Source organism: Atractosteus spatula, chromosome 18 (genome assembly GCF_055471065.1).
Source record: "Atractosteus spatula isolate fAtrSpa1 chromosome 18, fAtrSpa1.hap1, whole genome shotgun sequence".
In the NCBI taxonomy this organism is placed as follows: domain Eukaryota; kingdom Metazoa; phylum Chordata; class Actinopteri; order Semionotiformes; family Lepisosteidae; genus Atractosteus; species Atractosteus spatula.
The window spans coordinates 17,108,445-17,121,858 of NC_142723.1; the positions used below are offsets into that span (position 1 = coordinate 17,108,445).

General features: G+C 39.9%; 1 protein-coding gene across 8 annotated transcripts in view; it reads right to left on the reverse strand.

The window, feature by feature from the left end:
- Nucleotides 1-2,249: 2,249 nt before the first annotated feature.
- Nucleotides 2,250-13,414, reverse strand: part of sun1b (Sad1 and UNC84 domain containing 1b) — a 29,832-nt gene continuing 18,667 nt past the window's right edge. For all 8 annotated transcript variants that reach the window (XM_088936617.1, XM_088936611.1, XM_088936612.1 and 5 more), the window contains 12 exons: nt 12,901-12,959; nt 12,019-12,185; nt 11,156-11,416; nt 10,655-10,747; nt 10,403-10,446; nt 10,070-10,208; nt 8,439-8,693; nt 7,733-7,817; nt 6,575-6,690; nt 5,898-6,065; nt 4,270-4,362; nt 2,250-3,662 (listed from right to left, as the gene is read on the reverse strand). In XM_088936617.1, coding sequence (XP_088792743.1) covers nt 3,546-3,662; nt 4,270-4,362; nt 5,898-6,065; nt 6,575-6,690; nt 7,733-7,817; nt 8,439-8,693; nt 10,070-10,208; nt 10,403-10,446; nt 10,655-10,747; nt 11,156-11,416; nt 12,019-12,185; nt 12,901-12,959 — 1,597 coding nt within the window. In that variant the 3' untranslated portion in view covers nt 2,250-3,545. The remainder of the gene's footprint in view (nt 3,663-4,269; nt 4,363-5,897; nt 6,066-6,574; nt 6,691-7,732; nt 7,818-8,438; nt 8,694-10,069; nt 10,209-10,402; nt 10,447-10,654; nt 10,748-11,155; nt 11,417-12,018; nt 12,186-12,900; nt 12,960-13,414) is intronic.

The following is a 13,414-nucleotide window of genomic DNA, read 5'->3' on the forward strand; positions in this document are numbered from 1 at the left end:
CTTCAAAACCCCGAAGAAGTAAGCTATTGTGCATTTTTATGCAAAGACAACTATAATTTGTAATTGCACATCACTGGGGGTCTATTCTCAATTCTGTTATTTAGGGCTGTTATTTACTTACCCTAAACTAAGGGATTAGGATTACTAACGGAATTTAGTGGACCTTCAATGTCTTTAAAGCATTATCAGTTTAAGGATATGAATAAGGGATAGAGTCGTCTAGTTGCCGCGTAAATAGATCAATTACTTATCTCTGGCAACGAGCTCATTCCAACATAAAGAGACAGAAAAGACCTGCATGGATCGTATTGAGACACAGTAGCAGTATTTGGCTTCTCGTAATTTAATACGAATCCCACTAGTTTGTTACAAACCACAATATGTATTAGCACAAAAGAAGGCCTTGTTATTTGCTTACTGGTATTAGTTTTTCCTCTCAGTACAGCCTTGAAGGTTTTTCTCATGCTGATCCGATGAGGGTTATTCCTGGAGTCTCGTCAGCAAAAGAGATTTGATTCTGTTCAAATGTTCATTTAGTACATTATGGTGTGCGAGAATTAGCATTGCATCTATTGCTTTTTCACACTGAGTAGGAATAGGATCCACAATATAGTCCTAAATATAAGATATTCCATTTCTTTCTCTGCAGGATGAAGCTTGCAGACAGGACTGATTTTTTATATCGTCACATACAGTATATTAAACACCTTTAGCCTGTAACCCACTGGTGTATTAATAAAAATTAAAAAATAGAGAGTTTAGAATTTAAAATCCCTTGTTATGGCTTTTATCTGAGCCAATGGTCTTTTTTTCCATTCATTAAAGCCATCGCATTATTTATGAAATGAGAAGGTCAGTTTATTCATAAGTTTTAGTTAAATTAAAAGGAAGACGTTAAGAACTGGCAGCTAAACCCGAATGAAATCCATAGTACTGATTCAGAAGTACTGTGGTTTTGGGAGCTTTTCATTTCAAAGCATCTGCTTTGATTTGTACAGAAATCGCTCTACAAATCCGTCTCTTGTTTGAGCAAGACGTCCTCTCATTCAGACCATCAGTGTTTTAAGTAGCCACTAGGTGGAAGGAGAGAGTCTGTTTTTCTAAGACTGGCGATATTCCAGTCAGCAGTTATTCAGCGGAATCCAACTCATAAACAAGTATGGGACAAGCTGGAGCCAGAAACATTTAAAACATCTGTTACAGTTGCGCCACTTTTTGTGCTCTCAAAATTATCGTGCTTTTTGCGTACGGACATGGTGCTTGATCAAACTGTAGAACTTCAATGACCTTTAGAGAGAGGTACATTTTTAAATAAAGTTATGAAAATAGAAAATGTCTTTTTGTGTTTAAAAAGACAGAGTGTGTCTAAGGTATGCCCAAGGAATCCATTAACCAAAAGCTTTTGGGGTTTTGACGGTTTCAGGCCAGTGGTGATTTCTTCAGCATGAGGGTAATTTTCCATCATATATCCTTGTCCTGGAGGAGCGGCAGGCAATACCGCAGTCTCAATTCAGCAGTGCCAGAATTCAAGAGAAATAATCCCTTCAGCCAGTTTGCCTGTGGATGACGAGCACATGTGTGTATATGTACTGTACTTGATAATAGGGAAATCACCATCTTTGATGGGTGCCTTGATAGATACTCACATATGAACTTACAGAACACACCTGACGGATATTTTAAGTAATGTTAGCTATTATTTCAATCATCTCATCTTATATAGGCAAAAGATTCACAAGTGGTGCTTTCGTTTTGGTTGTGATTTTGCCAATTGATTGTGAATATACCATTGCCGTACCACATTCCAGAGGGGGGCTCCCGAGTGGTCCGACCGGCTATAGGATTACAGTACTGCATCGTTAGAACATCAGAGGAGCCATCGTTCATTGGCCAGTGGTTCAGATCACATGTCCTACTCCAGCCAGACCTCACCTGACCTGTCCTCACCTGCCCATACTTTTAGGAAGAGCTGAAGAGGTTGAGTACACTTGTGTGATAAGACATTACTGTGGCAGGGGCCATGTTGCTGATTATATTTTAGAGGCACACTATACTACAGTACAATCTATTACAACATGATGTATGTTAAATCAGGGTCTACCAACCCATTTCTATCATCCCATCTTTCTATTAACCACATGCAGTTAGTTCCTAGCTCACAAAGCTGAACTCAATGGTTGATGTACAGTCTGCCGGAGATTAAAAGAATACCCTACATTCACTTTAAAATATTACATGCATTAGCTCTCAAAAATTTAAATCCTTTATTTGAACATTTCCGTAGCTGTTTGTCCATGTTATAACAGCAAAGACAAATTTAAAAAAAAAATAAAACTGTCTCAAGACGATCCAAATAGATTGAAAAGCATTTACAAAAATACATTGCACAAAGTCCAATCTTTAACTCGTTATCTTTTAAAAAATAAATAGTGTTATTAACAGTTCCCATCCCTCCATAACCTGACTTTACTGGAGATATACAAGTGATGCATTTTAAAATACATTTTAGAATTTTATCCTGACAGGCCACTCTTAAGAGAGGATGCCTATGTGTTTGGTTTTTCCATTTTAAGATATTTCTACAAATTACAAGGACTTGTGCAATATACATTCTTATAACAAGTCAGAAGCGTGTCCTTCAACTTTTCCAGTAAAAAAAAAAATAAAAATGACAGGGTATAACTTTTAAAGCAACACTGATATAGCAGACTTTAAAGACAAACTATTAACAATAAAACATACAATTACATTCCTGCCCAGATGATGGATAACAATCGGATCAACATTTTAACTGTTCTGTCTTCGATATCGAATATCAACATTCGTGTACAGCCAGCTGGAGCAGGAAGTGTTGAGTTGTGGATGTTTCTTTCCCTGTAAGTTTTGAAAAATATATACTGCAGCTATTAGTGCATGAATAGTAAATAAACATCAGTAGTTTGTACAGCATGAACAGTGAGCTTGAATTTCCTATTATTTGATCCCCAGCATAAAATGTTTGAATGCATTTTGGGGAAAAAAAAGCCTCTCCAAATCCTTAAATAAAAAAAATTATAGCAGAATAACCATTACAGAAAACTAAATAAAGGTTACATTTAGATCTGATGCCGTTTTCACCAAACCAGTTTGTTCATCCCTGCTACAGACAAAACAGCCAATCCAGTGTACACCAGATTTCACCAAGGGAGAGAGCTTTGTTATATTCCTTTATATCCATCCATCCATTATAAAACTCGGGGTTATTAGCAGTTCAAAAGCGTTGCCTTTTACGAGATAGGGATAGTGGTCAAGACCGTAATTTTTCCAGCTGTATACCCTTAGGCTGACCACACGTCAGCATTCAGTGCAGGCGTCAAGTGCCAGAAACGCAAGGAGGTCAAATTGTTCTGCAGATGTCAGATTTAGCTATTCCTCTTTTTTAGAGTTTATGAGGTGTAGCTTCATGTTGGCCCAGACATGTTCCTCCATGTCCGTAAATAGTCCCAAGTCTTCCACTATATACAAAATAAACCACTGTACATTTGGAGGAGAAAGTCCGAGATGACTCATTTCTTGTAGGGCTCTCCGTGCACTCGGAATCGATAGAGACAGGTGTACTCCGGATGACCCCAGTTGGAAAGCACTCTGACTTCTATGATCTGGTAGGCTTTGTCATTTTCCTCCTAAAAAAAAGAAATAGTTTTCAACAACACGGAAATACATAATAGCACTACTGCACATGTAGACACAGATTAAAATGGCTTTGATGCTTTACATCTACTTTATAACGAAGTTTAACCGAACAGAATGCACACACAAGCATGCCAGACTGCTCCAGAACGCAGTACGTTGGGAAAGGAGTGGCAGAATGCATGTTTCAGAGATGCCTAGCTCTGCATTCAGAATGTGCTCCTGGTCCTCCAACGTGACTCTAAGTTCACTATTCGGAGCCGAGGGAAGTCGATCCAGCCGACCACTGGCTGGACATTTTGCACAGCTCAGAGGAGGATGTAGCAATGCATCCAAAACCAGTTCCCAGCCAAAGCGGGCATAATGACCACTGCATTATTCCTGTAACAATATTCATAAACACGAGATAAACCTTTCAAGAAAAAAAAAGATATTCAAAATACAGGAGTTCAGACAGGGGGCTACATGGATGATGATGTTTAGTCTGTGTGCCTTCTTTTCTAGTAAGCCTCATTAAGGTTGGCCTCACAATTAAAGTTTGCTGTTTGAATTTGGAAGAATAATTCAAGACGTAAAAATGGATTTAGGTGGAAAACGTACAGTTACAGGAAAGGTCTGGAAGGACTCTCCATCTTCTTCATAAGTGTAATGTCCCAGAAGCTTTCCCTCTTCCTGGTACTCATCCTCTAGACCCTGGGACAAACCACAACACATGGAGACAAGACTGTTACTCTTCCCCAACACAAATGGACTTGTCAGTTTGATTATCGGAGTAATTAAAGAACAGCCTTTATAAAATGTATGTTACACATGCATTTTAGAAGAAGCCACTATCAATTTTAGCCAATATGCTACACATTCCTTCCTATGTACTGTAAGCCAAAGAGCCCACAACTTTTTTGATAAAGGATTGTCCTGGCTTTAACTATTAGCAACATCTAGTTATGATTCAACAATCAAAATGGCAAACTTTCTGGATGAGCCAAGGTCTAATCCTATAGCTTACAATATTACATTTACCAGAAAAAATATTGATCAGATTTTAAACAATTTATCGTGTCTTTACAAAAAAAATAAAAAAGTCAGAAACTAGCACAACACAGTGTAACAGCAGGAACATACCAAGCACTGTGGCCAAACTTTTACCTATTTTTTTTTCCAGTAGCTGAACATCTGACTCAATCACAAAATTTGACTTTTGTTCTAAAAGCAATTAAATACAATAAATTATTTCAGAGGCTGTCCAATTCTTACACAGTTTAGAAATTGGAAAGATAGAATTTCCAACAAAAAACTGGACGTAATCTTGGTTTTACTAAGGTTTATTTTTTCCTTTAAAACCTTTCCCTTATTCCACAAAAATTCAAGTAAAAAGCTTACAGAATATTTTTACATTGCCAGCTTGCTATATACTGAAAATCCAAGCCTTACAACAGCACATCCACTGTAGTGAAAGTCTGTTGTGTAAAATGATCATGAGTAGTTATAAACAGCACACCATTAAAGGGGAACTGCAACTACTTATATATTATATATCAGCTTTGGAAGTGTGCATTTCAAACCACAATAAAAGAAATGTTCATAGAAAATTGGAGGTTTTACAAGTTACATCACAAAAACATTACATTAAATTACATCATGAAATTTCCAGGCATGCGCAGCACCATGTTCTGTTCAGTACGAGGCAACAAAACTTCTGGTGACGTGTTGCAGCCTTATTCCACTGCAAACCAGCAGGCTTGTGAGTAAGTCTCTTTTAATCCAATGGAAATACTGCTCTCGACTGCCGACAAATACGACCAACCTGTACTTTTTAACTCTGCATGCAGATCACGTTGGAACATTTCTGCGGTGAAATGTCTGCTGCGCACCCTGTTTTTATTTTCTCCTACATTGCATTACATTAGTCATTACAGAGACTACCGAGCAGGAAGGACTGCTTCACGTCACAATGCATGGGAACTCAAATGCGAGTTTGCAACAACAACTGTCACAAAGTTCACAGTTGATTTTGTGCTTAATTCAAAATTCGTAAACTTTTCCTCCAACACCTCAATGAACTGATTTGGTTGCCGAGCTTTGATAACCGGTCTGGAGATGGGGACTGCAGTTCCTCTTTAAGTCAGCAGGACTTCACAGAGCTCCGAACAAGGCAGATCGGTCTCCTGTAGCTGCACGCTGCCATGCAATCGAAAACATCGAGAAGCCAGGGAGCGTCGCTGACTTACATAGACGGTGAAATTGCGGGGGGCACTGCTGATGTTGCCCGTGGGCGAGAGGGCCTTGGGGATGTGCTCCAGGGTGAAGGAGGAGGGGACGATGGTCAGGGAAAGACGAATGACCAGGTAGCCCTGCGAGCCCTTGAAAGCCCAGCAGTTCCCAGGGTAAACATCCGGCTGGGGGAGGGAGGCAGAATTATTTTTCAAGTGGCAGACGAGTAGAAAAGTATCACTCAGAATGACTCTCCCCACCTTGGGGTGCTGTTACTTCGAAGATAAAAAGAGTTAATATGGGATTGTAACTAACAACTCTGAGATCCACTACTTTTTTAAAAAATGTATATACACATGCACTCAACAGAAGAATACACGGGAAGCAAATTTTTATCACGCAAAAGAATAATAAACATTACACTTTAACAACACCACCATTATTGCTCGCATAAAACCAATCTTTTCCAAATGCATTGGCTGGCATAACTGCAAAAAAAACTAAAACTACATCAGGTGCCAAATGCAATTTCATACGAATACAGACTGCACATTTTGTCTAAGATACCACCCGTTTTTACTTCTGAGAGACTAGGATCTCTACTTTGCTTTCTAAAGTGGATAAGGAGCTCTGACTCTATGCTTACAAGATGCATCAAACAGCGATTTCTCCGGGCTACAGTGTGCTGACTCACCTGTATGACGACCCGTGGAGACTGGGAGAAATACCAGAGAGGGACCCCAAACAGGCTCATCAGGGCCGTCTTGGTCTCGTAGGTCTCAGAGCACCGGGTGCTGAGGATGCTGCCGCCTACCAAGAACATGGCAATAATTAGCGTATCCGTGACCCGAGTCCTCGCACCCTGATCTCGAAGACACAGGTGCGGGGCAGCAGGAAGAAACTAAAATAGACTCACTGGCCGGCAGCTGTCCATCCAGGTAAATCAATTCATTCTCTATTGTTTCACAAGTGATTATACATAAGCGATTTATAAACTTGACGGTCATTAAATACAAAAAAAAAAAAGAAATGTGGTACTTCTGAAGATCGTAGATACTGTGACTTTGCATGCTACTTGTCAAAGTCCCTGTGAAATATCGACTGCCAATTTTCAAAGGAAGAGAATCTGCTCAAAGCCTGTGATCTAGATGAGCTGGAAGACTCACTGTGACGGTAGTGTAATGTTGGCACACAAATACTGCTAGTACTTCGTTAGTTAGGCTCAGGCCTAGTATTAACATGGGAATGTTAAAGCTCTGTGCAATAATGGGAGTTGCTTGCATCTGCTCCAGAAGGCTGGACTTTTCCTTCTAAAGTGTGCTGAGAACAGACTTATTTTGTGAGAATACTCACATAATAATCAACACTCATATTACACTGGTGACAGTATGAATTTATCATCCTTCATGAAAACAGTAACTCCTACAGCAGGACACATACAGACAGCTGGGGAATATTCATCAGTATCATATCTGTTTTAGACAGAATTTATTTCTTCCCCAACAGACAACAGTTTATTAGGGATACCATTTTCCATGTTTTAACACCACACATGTAATGAAGGAGCAAACAGGAATACTTAGCAGGGATAGTCTCCACCATGTGAATCTGAAGTCCCAGCATCAATAATATAAGTTCAGAAGGGACACAAAACTGCTTAAAACATATCTACATATGCTTAAAACATATATTTACATATATTTAACTGCTTAAAACATATATTTTTTCTTAATCTGCTACAGAAACCAAATGCAGAATATTTGATATAAATTCTTGATCTTACCAACACTGTTCATTGCTCTCACCAGTTCTAAATCATGTGTAAAATCAGCAAAAGTAGCAGCTACTGTACCTCCCGATTCTAATGCATAATCCACCAGGCCTGTTCGGTCTTGAGAGTAGAGCCTCAATGCATTGTTCACGATTGCATGTACCTGCTGTGTGAAGAAACAAGAGTCAGTTGTGCTCAGTCTGAAGGTAGGCTGGGCAAGTAAATCCACTGAGAAGCAGGGTATGAAGGCGGAGAAAACACAATGACATTTGAAACCGTTTAGATCAGTGAAGCACATGGACGCAACATGGATTAATAGATTCATTCTGCCAAAACAAACAAGTCACAAAGTTAATTTAATTAAGTCAGTAAAAGATAATTCAAATTATTATATACATAGTACATCATTATTGTAATTGTGTATTATTTAATACATTTGGTTATCTTTTTCTATTGGATTCCCAGAAAATGGCCAACTGAAACACCTACAGGAACTCTATACAATGTTTATTGCCTCCTTCTGGGAGCTGTCAGATTTTTTTTTTTAAAAAGACATGTATATCAAATAATGGAACACCTATATACTTAACTGATGTGTTTTGATACAGTTTAATCAAATTTAGATCACTCTTTCCTTGTTGCAAGGCAGATATGTAACTTGCTTTTGATAGGCAGTTCAACAAACTTTAAATCAGTAGACAAAATAATGAATGTATAAAATAAATCAGAAACCAGCTTTCCAGACAGAGAAACTGGATGTTTCACCTGGATGCGAAATGTCACCCACCTCCTCCGTTATTCCTGTTACACCTGCACCGTTGACAGCACTGGTCACCACCTGAGCAGTGGGCATCTGCTTGGTCTGGGTTTTATAGCTGGTGATGTTCTTTAACACGCTTTGCTCCAGGGAAGCCAGCCGGCCCTGCAGGTCACCGTGCTTCACGTACTGCGAGGAAAGCCACTGCAGCAGGGACTCGGGCATCTCGGCCTCTCTGCTCCCGTAGATCAGCATCTTCACAGACTCCCTCACGCGCGCGTCCACCTTTCACACACATCAGGCCGTTACTCGCACCTCATCACTACCGCACAGCCTCATCACTGGCACGCCCACCCAAATATCGCTCACAATGCTTTTCATGCTGAATTCTAAGCAAGCAGCTATGACAGGTTAAAAGCACGGGTTCATATGTTTCCATCCACCGTACTGTACGATAAAGATCTCACGACTGTGTCCGGTGAATAAGGTTTAAGGAGGATGCTGCCTGGTGAAAAGAAATACTCAACAAAGCAGCAGGAGCCAAAATATGGCTCCTGGCTCACTCAACCATTCCCAGTAAAACACTGTGACCAAAGAAAAAACTAATGAACAAGAGTAAAAAAGTACAGACTATAAATCCTACCATAAATGTCAGTGATTCACTTCCTTCTTTCAACTGTTTACATTTTATGCACGTGCTTCTCTCTCAGCCCGAGTTTTGCACAAGGGCAGTCTGTGTGAATGATAACTGTGCTGAAGCAGCCAGTCAATTTTTGGATTACTATGCATGACAAGTGACTTATTTAAAAGAATATAACGGAAGTAATAGTCAAGACACATGAAAGAACAAGCAAGTATGATTCTATCTGCATGCGCAGAATGGACGTCTCCACAGTGCTGATGTTACAGTTCAGCTTGGCGTATTGGGTTCAAGCGGTAAATTTAACACTTGTAGAGTGTTATAAAACAGATTTTAATCTCGTTTTGCACTCATTTTTCAGGGTAGCAACATGCTTCTGGCTCTCATGTAAAACTGCCAACATGTTTACAGTAAAGAGGAGTGATACTAAAAAAACATATTTTGATCATACGTGGAAAAATGCTATAAAATATTTGCTTGATCACAGGTTAAGATGGTGTAGTTAACGTTTTCCTCCAACAAAATATAACAAAAGGCTCATTGCTATGCGGAGGCCTATTAAACACAGAACATAGTAAGCAGAAGTCACTAATAACTTTCTGCAGTCATCTGCCCCAGACCCTCAAGCACCCTTAATTCACTCATTAAGATCAAACAGGACCACCATTTCCTTTTTACTGTATGGAAAAAGGATTTTCAACAGATCTTCACTTAAACAACTTTCAAGGAATGCATCCCTTTCACAAACTGAGGAGTTGGTATCAATATCCACGTCCTCAATGGGTGGCTCACCAGACTCATCCAGTGTAAATCTGAAAATGGTGTTTGTTTGTGAATACAACAAATATTAAACATTGCACACAATCATGCAGGTTTTCATCCTGTGTAGAAAATCGCTCAACGTAGGCAGACCCGCTTTATGATTAACACCTAATGAGTCAGGCACTGCCTGAAGGAAAAGAACATCCTCTTGCTCAAGAGCATTCTGTTCACAGGGAGGCCGGCGTGTCGTGTCACTTACAGTGTCTTGGAGGGAGTCCAGAGCCTCGCACTTAGAATGGCAGGTCTTGACACCCAGCAAGTCCGCTTTTATCTGATTCAACTCCAGCTCCAATCGCTTCACTTCAGACAGAAGCAGGCTATGATCATCGCTCTCTTGACTGCAATAAGGTTAGGCACATGGACATTCGAGTAAAAACAGGAACTCCGGGTGATTTTCCATTCTTAGTCATTGTGTTCCAGTCATGTCAGCCCACCTTTCACCATGGCACAACAAGCTGAATGTTTACTATATTGACATCACGGTAAACAAGGAAGTGGTGAGAAATAACAGGAGTAAAGTCAAAAGACCTACCTTACGGCTGCTGGTGTGCTCGTTTCACGTTTTTGCCGAACCTCCTATAAACACAATGAATGCAATCATACTTCGCACAAGCTCCAACACCATAATGTGGTGCTGAAATCCAAGAAGCTTTTTCATGGAAATATTTTAAATTATAATTAATTGAGATCTACGTAAGCCAGCACAATTAACAGTAAATTTTACATTAAAATGTCTTGAAAGAATACAGTACAGTAATGCTACAGTAATCAGTCAGATCTGTACCTCTGTCTTGGCAGCAATAATTTGAAGCAGCCTCTCAAGGTCAGCAATACGAGACTCATGGCTCTGGTGCAAAGCCAAGTACTCATTCTGATTCTGCATAAGAAAAAAAAAACATGCAAATTACTCTCCATTGCTTGCCTTTAGAATGGACAGCACTCAGGTCCCCGTCACAATGAACCAGATGTACAAGCATTTAATAGGAAACCATAACACACAACCCATTAAAAAATTAAAGTTTTAATTTGGTCATTAAAATGTGTTTAACACTGTCAAATTAATATAAAAGGAATGAGAACTAAAGAACATTTTTTTTCCTCCAATGCAGCTGTGGACAAAGTTGGGGAAGCCAGCTGTTTTTGATCTGACAAAAGAGAAGTGAAGAGGTTTTACCAAACAAGAGTCCGGTACAGAAACATAATATGCAGTCAGACAGAGTCCACTATACTATCTTAAGCATACAGAGGATCTTCTCATCAGTGATGCATCACCCCTCGAGGGTACCTGTTCCTTCTCCTCCCAGCTCTGTTGGAGATCCTGCTTCAGGATGCTCATCCGCTGGTCAAAGAGGTTGGTGACCCACGCGGACACGCCCTCCTCGTCATGGGCACGCGCCAGCTGCTCCTGCAGTTTGCCGTAGAGGCCCAGGAGGTGGCGATGGCGCTCGTCGTACTGCTGGCTGGTCTTCTGGCAGCTGTCCGACAGCAGGGCCAGCCGTTTCTCCAGGCTGATCACGCGCTCAAAATCAAAAACACCAGAAACGCTCTGCACGACAAACAAAAACAAGAAGCACGGTGGGTTTCAGCTTCTCGATGGAGCACAATGTACGCGATACGTAATTTCTGGTGTGAAGCATGGGGGGGTTACACTGTCAAAGAACTCCATGTGTTGATGAGCAGTCACTTCAACAAACGCCCTGTGTAATTAACAATGCAGAAAAATAATGCCGTGAATTAGCCGTCAGCAATAGTTTGGTCACCATGAAATGATTAAATGTGAAAGTAGTCAGGTCTTCAATGTACTATTCTGCATTACTACATGTAATTTGCAACTTACTGTAAAATCCAACACCTTGCTGTTACTCAATGCCTTTTTTTATGCATTGATTCATCAGCTAACATTGTTAAATGCAGTTTTTGATGAAATTATACATCTGTAAGCAGGGAAGTGAATGTTCTCCTTAAAAACTGTGCATGCACTTATTAAACAAAAGACCCAGCAAGGTACAGGCTGAGTATCCCTCACATTCCGTAGGCCATAAATGTACACGTCCAAGAACAGAGGTCTGGTAAACCAATACAAGAGCTACGGCACTGTTCAATAAAAGCTCAATGAAAAGCAACAGTGTTAAAGAACCATCTCCTTGCCTCTGAAGATGGGTGAAGATGAGCCTCTGCTTGGTCTTGCTGCTCTGTAGCGACCTGATCCAATCCTGATGAAGGCGTCGGAGTGACGTCGCTTTCGACCTGCCTGTCTGACGAGCTCAGGCCAGGCAAGTTGGGCAACAAGCCAGACGGGCTCCAATACCACAGACCTGGGGTGAAAAGACACATGATCTTCCACTCATGCCTAAAGACATGATGGCCTCCCCGATGCAATGTCTGGGAAATGACTAAATTCTCAATTAGAGAACCAAATCCTACTACTAAATCCTATTGCAGTTTAGGTCTACTTGGAGACAGACTTGCAATGGAACCAGATGAAACGTGCCAGGGCTGTCAAGTCCCAATGTGGAGTTCCTCTTATCAGCTGTAATTGGTAGCTTTCATTTTCAGAGTGTACAGCAGCAGCCATGACGTGAAAACCAGTTAATTTATTCTCATGTTACAAGGACACGTCGTTGAAGCCTCAATTAACTTGTTTCAAAGATTCCAGAAGTGTAAAGCGTAAAGTGATTTTGTAATGGCCTGAAGGAAATCTGGTCATTTGGTTGCCCTGCTGTCTGTTGGTTATATAAAATGACAAACTTGACAAGAAAGATCACAGTTGGGTATTCCTGCCAAAATATTTGCAAACTACAGTTAAACGTAATTATTCAGGTAGTGGTTTAAATTGCTACTTTAAAAAAAGACAGCAGTCATTATAAACAAAAACCATTTTTATTACAATTTAAAAAACTACATTTACATGTCTGCACATCCCACCTGCATTAAAAATATTCAATATAACTTATAAGTTAATATGTATCAATAATTAGGTACTGGTCAATTCAACAGCAGATTCTCTAATGTTAACCTGTAAATACTTACCAAGTAAAAGCAAGAAAGGAATCAAAAGCAGCAGGAGTTTCAACAGTTTAGGGAGGCATCTGGAACAGAAAATGTAAAAAAAAAAGGTTCTGTGGTTTCAAACTTTGACATTTGGCTCTGTGCTGTAGTAATTCAAAAGAAAAAAATACTCCTGTACCAGATGTAAAACACTGGCAACAAGATGAAGAAGTGGCACTTCATCTTTTTCTTATTTTACACTATAACGGCAGGATCTGGCACAGTGAATCTCAAAACTGTACCTTGTATAGGTTTTTGGGTGCGCCCTTGCATGGAAAATAACTGTTACAACAATTAAAGAGAAGGGCAAAAAGGATAACATACTTCAAGGCTGATTAAATTGTCTGCCAAGAAATGTTTACTCTTCCTTGCCAATACAGCTACAAGAACAAGAAGATGGTGCCAAAGCATTTCAGCTGTGAATATCTTTTCAGAACCACATTTAAAAATGGATGGGATGGACAAATTTGCAGTTGGTTTATGTCAAATCAAATCA